The following is a 24001-nucleotide window of genomic DNA, read 5'->3' on the forward strand; positions in this document are numbered from 1 at the left end:
ACATAGACATGGTAAAATTTATAATTTTAATTATTAATATTCATAAAATTTGAAAGTGTAATTTTTTTAAAAAAATTTCACTGAATTGTAAGCAGAAAAGAATAATGTCTGTAGCCGGACACTAATTAGAAGCCTTATAGGGGGGAGAGAGAGAGAGAGAGACCATTCTATGGAAAACATATGCTTAAAGACGAAAGATATGCACAACCATTTTGTTGAGAAACTCTTTCTCATTGCATTACAAAGCAAGTGAAAAACATCCAAACTGTATCACTGAAAGCCCAAATAAATTAGACACTAAAAAGGCATACAGATTACAGGAAGAAAGAAGCAAAATAGAGAATGAACATACAAAAATAAACCATAATCACTACTAGCATCCCTAACTTCTTCTCACCTCCCATCTGCTGATGTAAACGACTCAGCAAATCCATATGGCCGATTTGGTATGCTGGTCTGAGTGTTGTCTAAGCTCGGGAGGAACGATGAAGAAGAAGATGAATCCATGTGACTTCTTCCTTCGAAAGCCTGCCACTTCTTAAGTGCTTGTGGTAAAGACATCTCAAGATCAATCCCATATATGTCCTCGGAGCTCTGGTCAGATGGTTTCCAGAGTTCTACAAGAGAAGATAGCACATTCACAGCGTGACCCATGTCAGGCCTTTGATATGGCTCCCGAGCACAGCAGTGGCCGGCTAGTTCAGCAACGGTACTGACACTTGCGAGTGTTTCTTCAGTAAGGTCAATTGTGGAATCAATGGCCTTGCGGAACGTGTCCTTGTTAAGATGCACTCTTCTGAACCACGTTACGAGGTGCATGCTTTCCTCGGGTTGGCTCTCATCGAGCGCTTTTCTTCCTGTGATTAGTTCCATCAAAATCACCCCAAAACTAAAGACATCAACTTTTGTGGTCACTCGCCCTGTCACTGCACACCATAAAGTGAAAAAAGAGGATAGTTATCTTACAAATAGATAGTGCAACTAAAAGTGAACAAGTAGTATGCTATGTTAGGTGGCAAATTGACGCTTTATCAAAGGAAGATGACTGAGAAACCATTCAATTGTTTCAAGCCAAAATGATTTCAGCTTTGAAAACCACCAAATGTAACCTCAAGAATGCATAATGTGAAAAGGAAGTATCAGGTGAACGTGAAGCACAAGTTTCCAAGAGACTACATTAGCCAAGCTAGTGTACCTTCAAGCGGAGATTGCAAAAAAGAAAATAATATCTATACATAATTTTCATGCAAAATTTAAGACAAAAATGACGTGCCAATGACATTCCTTCAATTATGAACTAAATTGAAGGATATTTTGACTTCTAATGAATGACTATAAATGAGACATATGATATCATTCTTTATGGATTTTTTGTATACAATTCTCTTTGTATAGCATTACCCATGCAAAAATTGTGAACTCCCACCATCAGTGGCCAGTACAAAGTGAATTATTTTAAGTGGTATCTGTGGCTCGTGAATGTAATTTTGGTATTTTTGTGTTTTTAGTTTGGATTAAGGATAGTCTACTATTTTCTGTCTTTTGTTTACTAGGGTTAATTATCTATTTAATCGTATTGTTAGCAAACAATGTAAATAATCAGAGTTAATACAATATAGTTTTGTCCTTCTCTCTAAGCTCACATGGCTAATCTTTGTAACTCTACATTAAAGAAATGGGGAAAAAGCTCGTAATTGTAAAGATGATGCAACTACCACCAATCGAGTACATCATTAAAGCAGCTAACAATTTCTGATTGATGTTATCATGTTAATGCCAGGACCCATTTTGGTGGGGAAGTGCAAAATTTTAACATGAGTGATAACAGTTATCTTAAAACTATCCCATTTGCATAATCTCACCTCCACAATAATATTTTAGCAAGCTCTCGGAGGACATTTGAGACGGAGACAAAAAAAGATGATAATTGTTCAACTGTGCTAGTAAAGGATGAGAAGAAAAATATTCTGCTAATGCTAGGTATCATGAAAAAAATATCAGAAAAATGATCATGAAAGATTCTCCACCGTTAGATTACACACATGAGAAAACACCACACACTAATCAAAGGATGAAAAATCTTCATGAAACATTTCATGATCCCTAATATTATTCTTCAAGATAATGGATCTCGAGGGCAAACTTCAATCTTGCTACAAGAAATCAAAATGGGAAATCTATTAGGTCGCCTAATTTACGCAGCCGCTCTTTGCTAGCCTGGTTTGTTTGTGTTTTTTATTTTATTGTTATATAATTAATATCAAATACCCATCTCCATAGCGGTGAAATTGGTTCGGTTTTGGTCGGGGTTTTGTATGCTTTTGGACTGAACTGACCAAGTCGGCGTACTAGATTGATGGACCGAACTGACCAAACCCAACCTATGAACGACGCCATTTCGGTTTCAATCGGCTGAGTGAAGTTCAATTGTTTCGATTTGGTTTACTGCTTCAAATTTGGAGTCTTCAAATTAAGATAACAAAAATTTAGGGTTTCAAATTTTACGATTTTAAGAATCTGGGCATTTACAAATTAGGGCTTTGCGTAAATTATGGCTTAAGAAATTAGGTTTGAGAAGTTGGGGTCTTTTAAAAAATTAGGGCATTGTAATTGGGGCTTTTCAGATTAGGGATTTCAAAAACTTAATCGATTGAATTAAAATATTGCCCAAAAAAAACCAATCCAACAGGATTCAGAAGGGGAACTGACCAAAAACCAATTTGCTCAGCTGGTTTAGTCCTCTCAGTTAATAATTCACCCCTACATGTCGATCATTTAGTTTCTTGTGAAAGATTAGGTCTGAAGTATAACAGAGAACACTAGAAGGAAACATAAATTTAAATTAGCCAGGATAGAAAGCTAAACAAGTACCTGCATATTCTGGTGCTAGATACCCAAAAGTCCCAGCAATCCTAGTTTCAATAGAGCCTTTTCCTTCAGGAGCAAGACGCACAAGACCAAAGTCTGCAACCTTGGCCCGCATATCATCCCCAAGAAGAATGTTTGAGGGCTTTAGATCTCTGTGTATAAAGCTTTGATGAGCCAAACTATGAAGATATTCCACACCCCTTGCCACATCCAACGCAATCGTCAACCTTCTCGTCCATTCCAATGGTTTCAATCCTTCATCTACCCAGTTGAATAGATGCCTACTTAATGTCCCTTGAGGCATGTATTCATATACAAGAAGCCTCTCATTCCCATCCAAACAGTACCCAAGAAGGGCAACAAGATGTCGATGTCGAACCTTAGTCAAAACAGCAATCTCAGACTTAAACTCTGCTAAACCCTTTGCTGTAATTACCCCGGACTCCATTCTTTTCACAGCGATTTTTGTTCCATCATGCAATTCCCCTTTGTAGACCGTCCCAAAACCTCCTTGTCCCAATATATTCTCTTCACTGAAATTGTTTGTCACATTTTTTAGGACTTGAATGGAAATTACCATGTTTCCCGTTTCAACCATTTGGATGTCACCGGTCTCGCTGCTAGGAACAGTATGGCTTTCACTACTGGCACCAACACTAACACTCGATCCCGCAACTGTAATCTTCACACTATCATTATCAGATCCTGAATGGCGAGGATGAATTACCATTGCATTTGGGCTCTGTACTCTGCTAAACCTTTTTCGTTTACTTTTGTACAGACAGAAAGCAGCCACACCAATCAAGAAAATCACAAAGAGACCACCCATCATGGAAAACAAGAGAACTCCAATCCAATTCCTAGATTTCTTACCACTTTTGACACTGTCATTATTTTCAGAACCAGAATTTGTCGATGAATTGGATGAACCCCCAGAAGATGGACTTGAAGATGAAGAATCACTCTTATCCTTCCCAATATTCAGATTACCATTTGTATTTATCATCACATTGCTCCTAAAGGCTGGTACTTTCCCAAAAAGCATGTTATTCGCCACATCAAGTTCAGTAAGTGCAGGCAAAGTTGTAAGCTCCTCAGGAATCGAACCCGTAAGATTGTTATCAGCAAGAACCAATCTTTGCAGCGATTTAAGCGAATCAAATTCAGGAGAAATCGTACCCGTAAGACCCATCTTTTGAAAATTAACAATGGTAATGTTTCCACTGTTGCAAGTAATGCCGAACCAATCAACACATGGATCATTTCCCTTCCAATTCTCGGCAAATTTCATTGGGTAATGCATGGATTTCACAATGGAAAGCAGAGTATTCACTCTAGGATCACAATCACCAGGTTTTGGCAAACAAAAGCTGTTTGTATTGTTAACCATATCCACTGCAACTGAATCATTGAACATGGGCATTGGTCCTTGAAGCAAGTTGTTAGTCAAGTTGACAATCTTCAGTGACCCAAGATTCATCAAAGACACCGGAACAGGGCCGGTAAACGAATTATCTCTAACACTCAAGCTCTCCAAGCTCTTGAACACCGAAAAATTGGGCAATGGACCCGAAAACGCATTGGAATGCAACCAAACCTCCCTCAACATTGTCATGTTCTGTATAACATCAATCCCTCCACTAAGTTTACCATTACTCATCTGCCCATTAACCCACAAAGACTCCATTAGAGACCCTGAAAAGCTCTTTGGCAATTCACCTTCCAAGTAATTGAAAGCTAAATGCAAATTAATCAACCCGGGAAACCCATCAGGGCCGAGAAAATCCGGTATTTTGCCGGTAATATTAGCGGAATTAGCCGAGAAATTCTGAAGACTTGAAGCATTTAGGAGGGTTTTAGGGATTTCCCAAGCCATGAAAGGGTTGTTATCAATCTCAACAGATTGAAGTGAGTTCATACCAGTGAAAAAGTCTTTAGGGATTGAACTAAACTGGTTATTACTAAGCATTAAAACTTGTAATGAGGTTAACCCATTTAAGCTTGGTATTGGACCTGAAATGTTGTTCCATTGAAGCTCTAAGCGCTGTAGTGCAATGAGGTTTGAGAGGTTTGGAGGGAGTGTACCTTGGAGGTTTTGGTGCCCGATTTGGATCCGAGTGACCCGGTTGCTGTCTGAGCAGGCTACGTGGGTCCACTTGCAGGGATCTGGGTCGGACCACCCAAGTTCTTTTGGTGGGTTTAAGGTCTTCATGAGAGCCACCATGGCTGCAACATCAGATGGGTTGGTCTGAGATACTCCACATGCGAAGAATGAAGACAACCCAACAAGGAAAATAAGTAAAAGCCTGAACCCATTTTGGGTTTTCATCTTGGGAAGCTAGCCACAGAGAGAGAGAGAGAGAGAGGAAAAAAAGGACGAGTTTTAGAGAGAGAGAGAGAGATGGGTTGTTCAGAGGGGGTGTAGCAGAAATGGGGTTTTGGAGGAGCATAGGATGCTGAAGATAGAAGGTGAGGAGATGAGAGAAAGACAGAGTGAAGTGATGAGACAGAGTGGAGTGGTTTAAGTAATGCACATGATTGTGGGGACCATCTGAACAACATAAATATGGCTGTCAAATTTAAAGTTTTATTTCTTCATTTTTAAAAATAAAAATAAAAATAAAAATGTTGGCTGATTCTTTGGTCCAAATGACTCATAACCTCATGGCCAACTTGGCAGTTGGGTTTTCTTACGCTGTGGGAGTCTATCTTGCATGTGCTATGCTGTTCCACTGTCTACCTATTGATGTGTCACATTTATCATTCATGTTTTTTTTTTTTTGTAATATCATATATCTTAATAATAATTGAAATTCATCCTTATCAACTAGGCGTGAGCAGCGGATATACCGATCTGTTAAAACCGACCAAACCGAACCGAACCGATCCGCTGCATTTTGGATGGATGCGTGATGATGAACGTACGGTTGCGGATTGATTTTCTCCAATCCGCCAATCTAGCGGACGGATGGCGGATTTGAGATTCCTTTGGCCGCAACCGAACTGTCAAACCGCGAGCACTCCTAGTAATTTATAAAATTTTGTGTTTTCAGTTTGTTTAAATATTCTGTTTGTGTTTTCAATTAAAAAAGAGTTTAAATATTCTGTTGAGAAAAAAATTTCAACTTAAATATCTTTTTTGAATTGAAAAAAATAAACATATTATTTATCTATATTTTTTGGTTTATAAATCTATCTCTAAAAATAATAAATAGAAAATATGATATATGCTGGTTAGTTTTTATTTTCAAAAACAGATATAGATGTAACAATACAGAGACAATCTCTACTACTGCTCTGTTCATGGTTTTGGTAGTTTGAATTGTTTTTATATTTTAAGAATCACAGATTGTAATACCTTATGTGAATAAGACATGTTGTGATTGTAGTATGTGGATGAGGCATACAGTAATTGTAATATTTTTTTAAGTCATTGACCATAATACTTTCTTCTTCTTTTTTTTGAAGAAGTGCACAAGTTTAATTATGTTGAAAATTTATAAAATTTTAAACCGTCAAACCGATTCGCATCCATCCACCAAACCGCCAATCCGCTCAATCCACATCGGCGGATTGGCGGACGGATGCGGATTGATTTTCTCCAATCCGCCAATCTGGAGGACGGATGGCGGATTAGAGGCTCTGTGGCCGCAACCGACCCGCGCCCACCTCTATTATCAGCCTCCGTTTGGGAAGTGGGTTGGTTTTTTAATTTTTTTAGTTTTTTTGACTATTTTAGCTTGGGCTGAAAAGTTTGGTTTGGGAAGGACTTTTTGACTTTTTGACTTTTTGACTTTTTGACTTTTTGACTTTTTGACTTTTTGACTTTTTTTGTGAGAGAATAGTGTAATGATTATTGGTTGAATGTGATATTTTATTTTTTGTGACTAAAATAGTCTATTTTGTCTTTTGTGGCTAAAATAGCCAAAAAAAACATGGAATAGCTCGTCCCAAATGGACCCAAGAGACATTTAGAGTTTATTCAGAATGTGGATTGATTTTTTGACGTTTTAATTTTTTTAATTATTTTAGTCTAGAGTTAAAAAATCTTATTTTGGATAGACTTTTTGATTTTTTTAATTTCTATAAGAGAAAAAATAAAATAATTATAGTTTAGATGTGATATTTTTAAACCTAAGCCTAAAAACTTATTTTATTTTTTTATGGCTATTTTAATCTCAACCCAACCCAACTTCCCCAACGATTGCTTATTAGGGTTCGTTTGGAAAGTGGGTTGACTTTTTGACTTTTTGGGTTTTTGACTTTTTTAGCTTGGGGCTAAAAAGCCTCGTTTGAGAAGGACTTTTTGACTTTTTTGTGAGAAAAAGTATGTTATGATTATGGGTTGGATGTAATGTTTTGTTTTATTAAGCTAAAATAGTCTATTTTGTCTTATATGATTATTTTAGCCCCAACCCATCTTCCCAAACAAGCCCTTAATAAATTTTATATTTTGACCATTTAATCTTATAAATATTCTTATAAACCTATAAGTCTTATTTCATTCAATGAAGCAAACTCACATTTGAAAACGTAGTGCACATATCAAAATGATATCTTATTGTCACATTTTAAGAATGATATATTTGACAAAAATTTAATAAGATAATAATGCACAAATATTCCATTGCCTCATTTTAAGAAGAATGATACATTTGATAAAAGTTTAATAAGACAATAATACACAAATTGTCACATTTTAAGAAGAATGACATATTTAGAAATATAGTAAAATAATAGTGCACATATTAAAACAATATCTCATTGTCACATTTTTTTTTTAAAAAAAAGACACATTTGACAAAAGTTCAATAAAACAATAATACACACATTAGAATGATATCCTATTGTCACATTTTAAGAAATAGCACAATTGATAAAAGTTTAATAAGATGACAGTGCACAAATATCTCATTGTTACATTTTAAGAAGAATAACATATTTAACAAAAGTTTCATAATATGAATGTTCACATTTATTATTTGATAATTTGTATAATTTCAGTTAAAAAAAAGTAACAGTATGATTGTTTGGTAAATTTGTTGATTGAAAGTATAAAATGTGGTACTTTATGTCACAATTTTGAATGTGAATATTTACATTTATAATTTTTGTTTTAAAAATACACATTATTATATTTATTGAAAGTATAAATATTTTCATTTTTAACTTTCACATCTATGTATAATAAGGCCAAAGAAAAATGTATATTTAAAATAAAGTGGAATGAAAATAGCGGCTCTCTCTATATATTAGCTTCCATAAATTTTTTCCACATAAATAGATTCTAATACAAATAGAGTAAGTATTCAAACTTGAGATATAGATTTTAAATTTTTTTTTTTTTTGGTGTTAAATCTAAAATTGTGATTTTGAATGACTGTAAATGGGTTACAAGAAATTAAGGGGTGGTTTGAAATGATCTAAATAAGTGTACTTTTTGACTTTTTGTTAAATATAGATTGGGTATGGGTTGGGTTTGAAGTGATGTGGTAGAGAGGTGATATGACTTAAATAAGATGACAGCCTTGTTTGGCATGACCTATTTTAGTCAATTTTTTTAATCTTTTTTGGGTCGCATCAATCAAAATCTCATCTACTTTTCTACACATCTTTTTTATAAAAAAAGTCAAAAAATGCACTTAATTAGAACATCTCAAACCACTTCTAAACTTTTTGACTTTTTTAGAATACCCCAAACAAGACCTTAGTTAGACCAATTAATACAGAAGTATTAGAAGTAGAATTTTTGAAAAAAAATTCCCCTTAAATTTATTACTTTTTGTGCTTTACAGCATGATTACTTTATTTGCTTTAAAAGTTTTTGTATTATAACATGTTGATTTATCAGATTTTGATTTTTTGATTTTATTTATTATATTTATTCAGGCGGCCCATATTTGAAATGGAAAAGCGTTTTGATTTGAGGGCCCATAAACAGAGCGACGCCCATTAAGCTACCATCTTTAGAGCTCATTTGGGTTTGGTCTTTCAGCCCACAAAAAAAGACTAATCCTAGGACTCCTCCACCAAGCTCACTTTTATGATTCACAAACGCCTTTTTTTTAAAAATAAAAAAAAATAAAGAGTTATGTTAGGGATCCCAAACAAATTACCAAATAAATTACCAAACCTCTCACATGGGTGTGGGACCCACACAAATCACATGTGTGTGGGTCCCATACCCATGTGAGAGGTTTGGTAATTTATTTGGTAATTTGTTTGGGGTCTATAGCATTTTCCAAAAATAAATTCTCTCAAATAGTGCTCATAATTTAATGTGTGGTTTAAATTGAGGGAAATTTGGTTTAAACCCACTCATAATAAATTTTCAATACATTCAGATCAAGTACAAAGTTTTTTTTTGAATAGTCCAGCACATACCATTATTACAAAAATATTCTTAGTAATTAATTTAATATTTTAAACTTTAAAATAATATAACTTTTTATCTAAATTTGAATTTTAATAAAATTAATTTTTTTAGAATTCTCTCATCAAGATCTATCAAATAATATTCAAGTTGATTATGAAATTTTTTTTTATAAAAAAGGTCAAAATTGACATACCAGTAAAATTTTATAGTCAATCAATTAGGAACATATCTTCACTACAAAACAAATCACACAAAAACACACTACAGAGTAAAATTTTATTGTAAAAAAAATAAAATAAAGTACATCTTACAATGAACAACTACAACCAGCAGAGTTTAAATTTTAGTTACATATTTACAAACTAACAAGCACCATTACAAATCACAAACAACAAAAACAAATAAAATAAACAATCAATCAAAAATTCACTAGGTAATCATTACTTCCATAATCCATTCAATAGGAAGTAAACTTTCCACCACTGCCTCCATGAAAAAGCAGCCAAATAAACTCTAATAAATATTTTGAAAAGAATTCTGAACCAATATAGTGCTTATAATATACATGAATCATGAAACGCAATACTTTTAAAGGAATCCTTGTCTACTGAAGAAAACAAAATTCAATTTTCATTGTCTAAAATATCTCTTCGTCACTTTCTCGCAAGTTGTTCCCAGTCTGGGAATTCCACCTGAGCAATTGCATACAAGTTACTGATTAAAAAAGGAGTAAAATTGTTCATAAAATTATACTCGCATTTGAATATGAACTTTATGCGTTAGAAACATTGAGTTGAGGGACTTATCACACCAAAATCATTTAAGTTGGATTTTTAAAAAGATGCAACTTGTTTGAGAGGGTTTTGTCCAAATTTTCTCTAAATTTATACTTGATTTGATGACTGTGTTTCAATTAAAATGAATCTAATCTACATATTTCAAATTTTAATCCTTTTTTTTTCCCCAAGTATTTCTTTTAATACATAGCATTGTGTGATTCACAAAATTTGCCCCTCTTATTAATGGTAATATTAACATAAATTTTTTAAAATAATTGATATTTAATTAGTATATTGTGAGGTTCATATCACAACAAGAAAAAGCACTTTTGGCGATTAAATTTTTAGTCGCCAAAAGTCGGTTTTTAGTCGTCGAAAGTCGAAATTTTACTTTCCCCGACAAAATTTTTTAGTCACCACATTTGTCGTGTATACGTGGTCGGCGTAGGTATTGGCGACAAATAATTTTTTAGTCGCCAAAATACAGGTCTTTAGCGATCAAAGTGTTAGTCGCCAATAGTGTTTTACACTTTTGAAAATCATACATTTACTGACTAATAATTTAGTCGCCAATACTCACTGAATCGCCGACTAAACGGCTAAGTCGCCAAAATAAAGACTTTTGGCGATTAATAATTTTAGTCGCCAAAGGCGTTTTCGTCGAAAAATAAAACCCACTTTTTTTGCTTTTTCTGAGTTTCAAACCGCGCCAACCGTCCCACATTCCAAACCTTTTTGCAACACACTCCCTCCACTATGCCACTACAACATCACATGAATATATATGCAATATATATTATTTATATAGTATATTGACCGGTTTTAATACAAAATAATATATATAAATATAATTATTTTAATTTAATATAATTTATGTAAAAAATAAATTATTTACTAAAAAAAAATTTAGGCCACTTTTGGCGACTAAATTAAATTTTTAGTCGCCAATTCTATCATTTTCGGCTACTAACTATTATTTAGTCGCTAAAAAATTAAGTTTCGCCTAAAAATAAGCAGTTTTGGCGACTAAACCTGTTTTTAGTCGCCAAAAATGTCCCCCTTTGGCTACTAAACTGAATTTTAGTTGGCAATTGACTGTTTTTAGCTACTATTTTTTTTTTGTAGCCAAAAAGCTTCATTTTCAGCGACCAAACAGTTTTTAGTCGGCAAAACACCCATAATCGGCGACGTAACTGTTTTTCAGTCACCAAAACCATCACTTTTGGCTACTAAATCATTTTAGTCGCCAAAAATCGTGACTTTTGGCTACTAAACAACCTTTAGTCGCTAAAGCCCCTACATTCTGCGACTAAACTGCCTTTTGGTCGCTAAAACCCTTATATGTGGCAACTAAACTCTTTTAGTCGGAAAAAGTGATCAATTTTGGCAACTAATTCCATTTTAGTCGCCAATTCTACTACTTTCAGCGACGAAAAATGTAATTTTAATCGCCAAAAATACTTTTTTTTATAGTGTATACGTAATGAATATAAACCGGCATATTAATTTTTTAGATAAAACTATAGGCAAAAATTCTATATTAGTTGTTGAGAAAGGTGTAATTACATATCCACATTTCCCTCTCCCTAAGATGACCTTCAAGTTGTAAGTAATCCTACAAGACAAAGAAAGTCATTAAAGATATTTGGTTGGAAGATGTCTTTGACAGTCAAATTAATATCTCTTCTGATTCGTTTCATTTCGGCCCAACTCATCCTTGGGATTGTTACTCCCTCTACAAATATATTCCGGCATTCCCCTTTAACCACCGACACTCATTTTATAAATTTATCACTTATTTAATTTCTTGTAATAATTATTTATTTTGATGTTTAGTCATGCATGCTAGCTAACCGGCATGTCGTGATATGGAAAATAATGCACCTTGCCCTACAGGAAACTACTCCAAAACAGTGATACATATAATATATGATGAAAAATGTTTGGATCCTCACGAATTCTATTGATGTATTGATTATTGATATGTTAAATTTTTTTTTTTCTTTTATCTCTGACAGTGACATGAATAGCTTAAATTAATTTGAGAGTTGTGGGAATTGTATTTTGTAAAAGTCTCTATCATATATATATATATATATATATATATAATTAATAAAGTCTATTAGTCAAAATTCTTACACTTAATTTAAAAGGTCAAAACTTCAATTTTCTTTACATGCATGTGAATTTATTTCATTGATTTTATTGGATCTCTCTCTTACTTTATGAGTTTATATGCAATTATAATTTGTGTTATAATTAATAATTCATATATATATATATATGTATATATAATATAGTGATCAGATGAAATAAGAAAGCAAAAGCAAACGGAATTGACATCTCAGCCATTTTGTCCAAGTTGATCCGGTCGAATTAGATGCTTGAAGATTTTTTTGATCGTCAACCTTAAAATATCAAAAAAAAAAAAAAAAAAAAAAAATATCAAGAGAAACAACAAATTATTCCATACCACCAATTTTAATGTTCTGAACTCTCATCTTAATCATTAATTCGGTGAGATTCATGTGAAATTTACATAAATTAACGACGGAGATAAGCTTATCGCATGTGCACGTAGTGAATAATTGCTTCTTAATATGGTAGGCTTTGGCATATAATTCGCATGAGTCCATAGGGTGTCCCTACTAATATGCACATATGCCACATTATTTTAAATTGCCGAAGGTGGGTAAAGCAATGAAGCATATGAGAATGAATAAAGTGGTCATTTAAGTGGAAGAATGCATATCTGAGTATTCAATTAGGGCCTGTCATTATTCTAAATTATCTTTGTAGGGCAACCATTATGTGTGTATATATATATATATATATATGAGAATTTTTATAATACATACTTAAAAAAGCGAGTGTATAATATACTCTAGTTATAAATTTTGTGATTTTTTATTGAATAATGACTTGGACTCCTTTTTTTTTCCACCTCCTTGACCCCCTCTTCATTTGATTAGCTACTTTTTTTATTTTATTCATTCTTTTTTAATCACCACTCGCCACGTGTTTTTTAGAATAATGCAGGCTAGCAACCCTAATTAGGGCCTGTCACTATTCCAAACTAGTCCAAACAACCCCTAAGAGTCTTTAGAATTATTATAAAAGTAGGTTGAACTTGGTGGGAACTTGGTGATGTGGGACCACAGCAGAGAAGCATAGTAGGCTTAGGCTTAGGGAGGAAAGGAGAGAGAGTCTCCTGTGATGTGATGCGAGGAGGGACAACAATGAATCCGGATCACCCGTCGCCTTCCCCTGTCGCCCTTTCCTGTCGCCCCCAAAATGACGTCGTTTTGGGGGCAATTTTCAGAAAAAAAAAAACGCAGAGAAGAGGGAGGAAGGAGAGGAAGAGGGAGAGGGAGAGGGAGAGGGAGAGGGAGGGTAGGGAGGAGGAGGAGGCTGTGAGCTCGCCGTCCGTCCTCGTCCCTCGCCGCCGTCGCAGCCGCCGTCGCTGCCGTCGCAGCAGCTCCACCTCGTCGCAGCCGCCGTCGCTGCCGTCCGTCCTCGTCCCTCGCCGCCGTCGCCTCCTCCTCCTCCTCCTCCTCCCCTGTATTTAAGGCCCCCTCCCCCTCCCTCTCCCTCTCCCTCTCCCTCTCCTTCCTCCCTCTCCCTCTCCCTCTTCCTCTCCTTCCTCCCTCTTCTCTGCGTTTTTTTTTTTTGAAAATTCGCCCCCAAAACGACGTCGTTTTGGGGGCGACAGGGGATGGCTACAGGGAATGGCGACCGAAGATCCGGATTCGGACAACAATGGGCCAAAGCGGCGTCTCGGGCAGTGCCGTGCGAACGTGAAGCTGTCGATAACTGTTAGGACGAAACCGAAGTTTGTTTTTAGGATAGTTTGGAATGATTTAAATAAATATATTTTTTTTAATTTTTTATGAAATATAAATTAAATTTAAAATGAGTTTGAAGTGATATATTAAAAAAATGATGTGATTTAAATAAAATAATGTGACTTTAATAAGATAGTGACTTCTTAACTTTTTTTAAAACTTGCCAAACCAACCTTTAATTTCATTTTTTTAAAAATTATTCAAGGTTTATGGGATATAATAATGATTGAGATTTTTTTTTTTTTTTTTTTTTTGACTCTCATAACTTTTTTTGATTTTAATTATTAATGATGTGGACCCCACACATATATGGTCTTCCACATGCATCAATTGGTGAGATCTAAAGAAAGTTATAGGGATTCCTAAAAAATAGGGTCTCAAGCATTTTTCTTTTGGGATATAAAGACCTCGTTAAGTGTTGATTTTAGTAAAAAAAAAAACATTAAAAATATTAATAAATTAACAATTTATATAAAAAAAATTAAAGATTCACTTTTCTCTTTATTTTTTGTATATTTTTCGTAAAAAATTAAAAAGTCATTTCAAATATACTAGTTTTTTTACATCATATTTTTGCCAAAAAATTAAAAAGTTATAAAAAGTCTGTTCCCAAACGAGGCTTAAGTGTCTGTACTCGTTAATTAATTATTATTTAATATGCTCCCTTATATTTTTTAAGGATAAATTACACTTTGTCTCCCTAAGTTTCATCAATTTTTCACTTTGGCCCTTTAAATTTAATTTTTCTCACTTTGGCTCTTCATATTTGCAATTCTTCCCACTTTGACCTTTTAAGTTTAATTTTTCTCACTTTGACCCTTCATATTTGTAATTTATCTCACTTTAACCCTTCATATTACAATCATTCTCATTTTACTCCTAGACTAACTTTCATCTAAAAAATTAACAAAATCTGCCACATCACTAATACATCAGCTCCATGTGTGATGTAAAAAATTCACTAAAGATGCAAAAAATAAAAAATAGAAAACAAAAAAATTGAAATTTTTTTTAGTCTTTAGTGATTTTTGTTTTTCAAATTTATTCATAAATATTATTACATTATAGATGCATCTAGATTAGATGCAATTAAAAAAAAAACAAATTTAACCAAAAAAAGAAAATTTACTAAAGACGAAAAAAATAAAAATATACTGACTCAAACACATGTATTGTCAATTCTGAAATGAAAAATTTACTATTTCTTTTCCGTCTTTAATGAACTTTTTTCTTCTTTTTTTTTAGCTGCATCTAATCTAGATGCATCTATAATGTAATAATGTTTATGCATAAATTTGAAAAAAAAAAGATTTTACTAAAGACTAAAAAAAAATTCCATTTTTTTTGTGTTTTATTCTTAATTTTTGCATCTTTAGTGAATTTTTCACATCACATATGAAACTAATGTGTTAGTGATGTGACAAATTTTGTTACTTTTTTTTTATGGAAGTTAGTTTAGGAGTATAGTAGGAATGATTACAAATATGAAGGGTCAAAGTGGGAAGGATTACAAACATAAAGGGACAAAGTGGGAAAAATAAAACCTAAAGGGCTAAAGTGAGAAGGATTGCAAATATGAAGGATCAAAGTGAGAAGGATTGTAAACATAAAGGGTTAAAGTGGAAAAAATCAAATTTAAAGGGCCAAAGTGAGAAATGGGTGAAACTTTAGAGGGCAAGGTGTGTTTTTTTTTTTTTTTTTTTTTTTTAATTTCCCAATCACCCAACACAATATCTCACCTACCCACCTTCTTCACCAATCATAATGCTATAAAATACCACGTGTTTATACTCTGAGATTACTGAATAATTACCTTCACACGTTACACTTTGTTAATAATAAGGGATAATTACACTTTATCTTATGGTTTCGAGCGCTTATACATTACTTCTCCGAGGTTTATAAATGTACTTATAAACTCTTGATGATTTTGAGTGATGTACAAAAGTGACGGGATTCGGTAGACTTAATAGCGGGTGGGGTAGACGTGCCAGAGAATCGTATCTACACTGAAATTGAGGGTTTTGACGTCAAATTTAGAGTTTTAAGTGACCAATTTTCCTTTCCACTTGCTTATATAACCATCTAAGCCATTAAACTCACTATTCCTAACCAAAGAATTCTGAGATCGCTTCTATTTTTGAAGATGCCATCCTCCCAAGACTCCCACTATAGTGGACAAAGCTTAGCTCGTACATGCTACTGTGGTTAAAGATCTCCAGTGAAAATAGCTTGGACAAATACAAATATGGTAAGAAGATTTATAAGATGTGCAAACTAATGGGGTAATCACGTTCATTATTTGGTAATTAAGTAATTAATGTATTTATTTGTTATGTTATATAATATTTAATTAAAAATCTAAACTCATTTCTTAAAATTTTTAGATTCGTGTCACTTATGAATATTTTGAGGGGATTGACCCACCATTGTGCCGCTACTTGCGTGATCTACTACCAAGACTCGTGTAACGAGTAAATCATATGGAGTTAGAAGTTGAAAAGGCTCAAACAAAGGAAAGTTGTATTGAAGAATGTTGTTATGAAGCTGGATACTGTTTGTATGCTATATTGCATGTACTCTAAAATGAAAGGAAAAAAAAAGTTTTATGTAACCTGATATGAGGAACGAAGATATATAATATTAAAGACTACTTTGAGATATAAATGAAATATATTTTTCAAGTATTACACAACCTATTCAATACCAACACTTGAAGCATGCTCATTAATGTTCACGAACATCTTATCAACATTAAGCATGTTCATTGAGCATCAACATATCAACATTTTAATCACAAAACCTGCTTAATGTTCACCAACATTTCAACATTTCAATTACAAAACCTACTTAATGTTCATTAAGCATCAACATTTCACCAACAATTTATTAACATTTCAATTACAAAACATTTGATAAACAACATTTTCACTTATTCAAATTAATGTTAAAACTATCGAAAAATATTGTGCTACTAACTCCAAGTCATAAGCCTTACAAAAATCAGCGAAATCAACATTTTAATTAACCATTAGAACTAACAATATTTTGTTAGCTATCCAAAAAGATTGTTTTAGCAACCCCAAATAACAAGCCTTGCAAAAATGACCAAAGCAACTTATTAATCACCAAACATTGATACCTAAACCTAATCCCTCAAACCCTTTCCTTTGTCCTTTGCATTCCTCCCAGATGCTGCAAATCCCATTCCAGATTGGGGCACTTGTCTACTAGATGGTGTAAACAAGTTGGATACTTGCGAGGAAATGTCAACAATATTACAAAGATTGTGTTATGTAATATTACAAATAAATAAACAAGGCCTATACTTGAGGGGTTGAAGGCATATTTGGTTGGGATGCAGAACTAGCAAGCCTTCTAGCTGATGTACTTCCACATGCACTTGCTCCATAAGGCATTATTGGTTGTGTTTGAGTAGTGGCAGCTGGTTGGGATGAAGATGGGTGAAGGGGCTGAATATGAAATGGGTCAGATCCAAGCCTTGGGCCGGCCCAATCTAATAAAACCCAAGTTCAAATGGATTAGATGAATATATGGGCAAGCCGATTGAGCCCAACTCCATGATTAACGATCTACCCAAGTCCTCAAGAACTTGGACCCAACCCGCAGTGGAAAGGCTAGTCCAGCTGCGACGCTGGGCTAGGCCGAGTTGAAGGACCGAACCTTTGGGCCGAGCCCACACTAAGATATCCGAATAGACCAGCCCGTCCCAACGGAAGCTTTGAATAAGGCCGAGCCGAGGTACTGAGATACCGAGCAGAGGGAACCTCACAGGAAAACGTGGAAGTTGTGAACGTGTGCATGTGCAAGTTGCCACCTCAACTGGTCCCCTACACCTAGAATCACAGAAGTTGTTGAACCAAAAGAATGTGGTTTGTTATCAGCATGACTACAATGAGTATATGCATTCAATGACAACTACCAGGTGGTCCCCCACCTTGACCAATGCTAAAAAGACACCTGACAGCATCCAAGCTCCATGAACCCATCTTGAGAAGCAAGCAAGGAACCCTATATATACTACATGAACTTCACATTGAAGGTAACTGAACTATTCCGAGCAAAATCACACTAAGAGATAGACTCAACTCTATATACACTTCTTCTCCGATCACTAATTCCCACACCGGAGGGGTTATCCGGCCAACCTCGGTCGGGCAGTTCTAACGGTGCTTCTTATGGTAGAAACCTCAATCTCTGGATAGTCCAACCAAGTGCGGGGCCCCGATCCACTTTCATCTAATGCGGAATCCGGTACGTACAATTGGTGCGGTGAGCGTGGATCACTTCATCTCTAAGCTCTGCACTCTGTTCCGACGATGAGGATTGAGGACGTACCGCCTTTAACACATACTCCACAGACGGAGAAGACGAAGGACAAAGGTTTGGCACTCCTAACAGTTCTGGAAGAACAAACTGGAAACAACAACTGGACTCCTGAATCCGTTGAGCATCGATTACCCTTCGCTGGAGGTTCTTCCTATCACTTTCTTCTGAAAAAGGATTATAGAGATCGAATCATAGACTCCATGGGGATGGAGATACAGGAGCTGAAAGCCTAACTTAAAAAGGTGCTGGGTGATCCGACGGAAAAAAGGACGGAAGCAGAACCCTCTCGTCTGCCACGAAGGAGCTCATCTAGAGAGCCACTAGTGAAAAAATTCCCCAGAAATGAGTCTGGGCAACAAAGCCAGCCTATCCCAGTACAGAGTGAAGCGGCAAGTAGCCACACCCGTGGGTCACGCTGGAGAAGGGCTAAGAGGCAGAAGACAGTCTGTCAGCAAACTGAGTACCCCCCACAAGACCTTCGTACTTGGTTGATCAACAACAAGCAGAACGAACAACATCGGGATCACCTGGACCGTACTATTCACCAGAGAGAACACCGAGCGCTAGATAGGCTCATCTCCTCACTATTCTCCCCGAAAATTGAAGCCATGAGGCCTCCAAAGAAATTCACCCCACCAAAATTCATTTCATACGATGAAAAGTCGGACCCACTGACGCATATTAGCCATTACAGACAAATAATGTCTCTATGGAGCCGAGATGAGGCACTGATGTGCAAAGTCTTCCCATCCAGCTTAGGAGAGATCGGACTTCGATGGTTCGATTGACTCCCCACTGGATTGATTCGTGGTTGGAAGCAACCCTCCGAAGAGTTCCTAGCCAGGTTCGTCTCCAACACTAAGATTCCGAAAGAGCCGGATACACTGTTCGGCCTTCAAAAGGAGCGGGAAGAAACGCTGCACAATTATGCTAGGAGGTACTGGGAAGAATACAATGATCTGGAGGAAAATGTGTGTAGTGAACAGATGGTCGTTTTGTCTTTCAAACATGGCCTGCGCCCGAAAAGTAAGTTGAGGCAATCACTTACCAAGCGCCCGGCCACAGCATTAAAAGACTTGCGTGCCAGGATCGAGCAGTACGCTCGCCTTGAAGACGATCAGATCCCCATTGAGGTAGCGTCAGCAGAACAAACAACTCGACACAAGAAGAGAACAGATCGAGGAGAACACAGGGATCGCAGTGAATGAAGTGGATAAGTCCAAATCCCATGAAGCCGTCATGACTATGTTCAAAGAGCCAATCTATCGAATCCTGGAAAAGATCAAGAGAGAGCTCTTCTTTGTTTGGCCGCCGAAAATGTTGGGAGATCCGGCTCGGCGCAATCAGAAGCTCAGATGCACTTAGCATCAAGATAGGGGGCACATGACTCAGAACTGTAGAGTACTGAAACAACACTTGGAAGACTTAGTAGCGGCTGGGCACCTCTAGGACTACATTGATCAGGATAAGGAAGTGACCGAACCGGGGAACCTACCACCAGAACCAAATGTTGAGCATCCACCCCGGTTGATAATAAATGTGATCTATGGAACAACAACTTAAGAATCTGAGGAGACACTGAAAGAAGAGATTTCTAAGGCTGCGCAAATTCAGCAGGTCATGTTAGTGGAACCTGCATCGAAAAAGGTACGTACAGTACCTAAATCCCTCGTGTACACTGTTTCATTTACTAGAAAAGATTTAGAGGGCATACAGCACCCACATACTGATGCATTAATTATAACTGTGGGAATCGAAAAACGATTTGATATAAAACGAGTCCTGGTAGACCAAGGTAGTGCGGCAGACATCTTGTATTATGACTTGTTCAGAAAGCTTGGTCTCTCCGAGCAACACCTTACCCCAGCGGCAGCCCCGTTGGTTGGCTTCAATTCACAGCCAGAATGGCCGCTTGGCAAAATAGTGTTGCCAGTCGTGGCGGGAATGAGAACCCTCCAAATAGAGTTCCTGGTTATTAATACACCATCCCCTTACAATGCCATACTTGGCCGTCCTTGGATTCATCGAATGGAGGCGGTCCCTTCAACTTACCACCGGCTCATCCGTTTCCCAACGGAACACGGAGTAGAGCAGATCTCAAGGGATCAGGTTGCGTCCAAACATTGCTTCATGGCGGCACTAAAGGCAAAGCAGCTCTGCAATCAGGTACAGACAGTAGAGGTGGCCGAACAGCCAGTCTTGGAAGACGTAGGGAGAGCCCCAGAGGAGAAGATAGTAGAGGATTTGGAGAGAGTCCTAGTAAAAGAGGATGACCCAGAAAAGCACTTCCTTATCGGTACCTCGCTAGGCGCTGATGAGAAACTTCAGCTGCTAGAGCTGCTGAGGGAAAATATGGAGGTATTCGCATGGTCAGCATATGATACTCCAGGGTTGGACACAGAGTTTGCTTGCCACAAGTTCAACATTAACCCTTCAGAGAAAAATAGGAGATCCTCAGTTAAGCACACCGAAGCAGTAATTGCCGAAGTCAAAAAACTCCTAGCTTCAGGAGCAATCAGAGAAGTTCAGTACCCGCAATGGCTGTCCAACACAGTTGTAGTCAAGAAAAAGAACGAAAAATGGAGAGTTTGCGTTGACTTCACTTGCTTGAACAAAGTTTGCCCTAAAGATAGCTTTCCGCTGCCTCGCATTGATCAACTAGTAGACTCAACAGCAGGGCATGAACGCATGAGCTTTCTAGACACTTATAGCGGTTATCATCAGATACCACTGTTTGGTCCGGATCAAGAAAAGACAGCATTTATCACTTCGAGAGGAACTTACTTCTACAAAGTGATGCCGTTCAGCCTTAAGAATGCCAGAGCAACCTACCAGCGGATGATCACTCGGATGTTCAAAGACCAACTTGGGAAAACCATGGAAGCTTATATAGATGATATGGTAGTCAAAAGCAAGCTCGCTACAGACCATCTTACAGACTTGAGAGAAGTCTTTGGCATATTAAAAGACCATCAGCTTCGCCTCAATGCCTCGAAATGCGCTTTCAGGGTAGGAACATGGAAGTTCTTGGGATATATGGTCACTCATAGAGGAATTGAGGCAAATCTGGACCAAATAAAAGCAATACAAGATCTTGAAGTACCAACAAAGGCTAAGGAGCTGCAGAAACTGGCCGGAATGGCGGCCGCACTAAATCGGTTCATCAGCAAATCTTCAGATCGGATGAAGCAGCCCAGGACAGCAATTAAGGCCCAGGTCTTAGTAGATTTCGTCGCAGAATTTGCTCCCACCCAAAGTACCGAACCAGGGAATCCAAGTTTGGCACAGGTGCCACGCATCACCGAACAAGGAAAGCCCTGCGCTTCGGAAGCCTGGAAACTCTTTATTGGAAACATCTGGCAGCTCTATGTTGACGGGTCGTCCAATAACCGAGGTTCGGGGGCAGGAGTAGTGCTTATCTCACCGGAAGGGTTTATCTGGGAATAGGCTCTCAGGCTCAGTTGGAAGGCTTCGAACAACGAGGCAGAGTACGAAGCGTTGTTGGCCGGCTTACGCAGTGCCAAACACTTCAGTGCAGAACAGCTTCTTGTTTTCAGCGATTCACAGCTAGTGGTAAACCAGCTTTCTAGGATCTACGAAACACGGGATGAAAGAATGGCCATGTACACAGGCAAGGCCAGAGACTTACTCAAAAAGTTTCAATCCATACGAGTGGAATGAATTAGTTGAGACAAAAACAGCCATGCTGATGCTCTGGCTTGTCTCGGCTCATCAGTGGATACCAAAGATGCCAGAAAAGTTTGGGTTGAGTTCGTGCTAGAGCCAAGCATTGCATCTCCAGTCCTCTACAGCAGCGTAGAGACGAGCTAGATGGATCCAATACTTGCTTTTCTAAAATCCGGTACTCTCCTTAAAGATAAAAAGAAAGCCAACAAAGTCAGACATAAGTCAGCTTGGTTTTGGATCTCACCATCCGGGAAGCTGTACAGACGCTCCTATCTTGGCCCTTATCTTCTATGTGTGCATCCAAATCTGGTCGATAATGTTCTCTACAAAATTCACGATGGGATTTGTGGATGCCACGTCGGCGAAAAATCGCTGGCGCACCGAGCCCTCACTCACGGGTATTGGTGGCCACAGAGCCCTAACTGGGAGGGTTTGTACAAAGTCACAGTTGTTGTAGGAAATTGAGCTTACTACCTAGAGGATCTGAAAGGCAGAGCCATACCTCAACCCTAGAACGTAGCGAATCTCAAGAAATACTATCAATAGAATTATCCCCCAGCTTCTCTATCAAAATGTAAAAGCATTTATCTGTTGACCAATACAAATGCTTCCACACTTCTCTCAAACTTGTCGAATTCTTGTAAATAGCTTTGATGTTTATCAAACGGAATTAGCTTTGGTTCTTACCAAACGGAATTAGCTTTGGTTCTTACCAAACGAAATTATCTTTGATGCTTATCAAACGGAATTAGCTTTGGTCCTCACCAAATGGAATTAGCTTTGATGTTTATCAAACGGAGTTAACTTTGGTCTTAACCCAAATGGATTTAGTTTCAGAACGACTGGACGGAATTTAAATTTGGTTAGCACTCAAACATGCTAAGTGGAATTGCTTGGTGGAATAATGTTTGGCAACTAAACTGGACTTTAGCCAAGTGAAATTGCTTGGTGGAAACCACAGTAACATATCTTAAATAAACGTCTTTGAATCCATAGAATTCCTTAAGTACCAACACATCAACACTTTAGTATTGATTCAAACAAACAGAGTTAGAACAAGCGTGACCAGGCTCTGTTAGGAGCAAACTCCCAACATTAGTCTTACTCAACTCCAGGTGGAGGCAAACAATTGTTTTTTCAAACCAACCTGGACCTGAGTAAGACATCTCTTCATGCCTTTATCTTATTCAAATGCATCTGCGCTATCAAAGTTGCAACAGACTTAAGCAGTTTTATTTAAGAGCACAATCTTCAGTACCAATCTTACTTAGCTCCAGGTGAGGGCAAACAATTGTTTTCTTTTAAAACCAACCTGGACCTAAGTAAGATCCACTTACAAACTCAAGCACTGCCATACCACACATCCGTTAGCTACATCGAGCATCAGTTCGGCCCCAAGGTTCCAACAGTGCTCGGCCAGGGGCAAATAGTATAAAGCCACACCGAGCATCAGTTCGGCCCCGAGGCCCCAATAATGCTCGGCCGGGGGCAAGCAGTACAAAATTAGACAGAGCATCTATTTAAAAGCAGTATAGAACTAGACCGAGCATCTATTCGGCCCCGAGGTCCCAATAGTGCTCGGCCAGGGGCAGGCAGTATAGAAAACATTCAGACATAAAAGCCAAATAGCACCAGATTGCAAGTTCAAAGAGAAAATTCTGTCATCCAACAAAAGGCACAGATGGCCTCATAACCAGCAGCAAACAAAAGAAAAGAGAAAAGAAAAATTGTCTTGGCAAGTGCAGAAAGAAAGCTCGTCATGGAGACCGAGCCACAATACATCAAAACAGAAAAGCAAAAAAGTTCAAATCCTTTCAACATCAACTTTCAGTAACAGAGGGAAACTCAGGAGCAGCATCAACAATTTCGTCCAGGCCGTCTGGGGGAGGAAAAGTAGAGGCAACTCCAACTTCCTGAGAAGTAGAAGCCTCCTTAACCACATCTCCCGCGGTTTCGGTCTCCAGGGTTTCAATCCCTTCAACATCCACCGTTTCAGCGGCAACATTACTGTCCTGGGTCTTGTTTGCAGAATCAGCTTCTGGGGAAACTTCGGCTGGAAGAGCAGCAGGAGTGGAAACAGTCTTTGAACCTAAGGA

General features: G+C 37.2%; 2 protein-coding genes across 2 annotated transcripts; one reads left to right on the forward strand and one right to left on the reverse strand.

Annotated features, from left to right (window-relative positions):
• Nucleotides 1-210: 210 nt before the first annotated feature.
• On the reverse strand, nucleotides 211-5365 carry LOC114293120 (receptor protein kinase TMK1). The gene is made up of 2 exons (XM_028237158.2): nucleotides 2872-5365; nucleotides 211-926 (listed from the first exon to the last, which is right to left on the reverse strand). Exons 1-2 carry the CDS (start codon nucleotides 5195-5197, stop codon nucleotides 394-396), a joined length of 2859 nt encoding a protein of 952 aa, XP_028092959.1. The 5' UTR covers nucleotides 5198-5365; the 3' UTR covers nucleotides 211-393.
• A 14473-nt stretch (nucleotides 5366-19838) lies between these two features.
• On the forward strand, nucleotides 19839-21665 carry LOC145824240 (uncharacterized). Its single transcript, XM_082923864.1, has one exon. The coding sequence runs from the start codon at nucleotides 19839-19841 to the stop codon at nucleotides 21663-21665; it is 1827 nt and encodes a 608-aa protein (XP_082779990.1).
• Nucleotides 21666-24001: the final 2336 nt, after the last annotated feature.

Source organism: Camellia sinensis, chromosome 4, assembly GCF_055761805.1.
Source record: "Camellia sinensis isolate YWXY chromosome 4, ASM5576180v1, whole genome shotgun sequence".
NCBI lineage: Eukaryota > Viridiplantae > Streptophyta > Magnoliopsida > Ericales > Theaceae > Camellia > Camellia sinensis.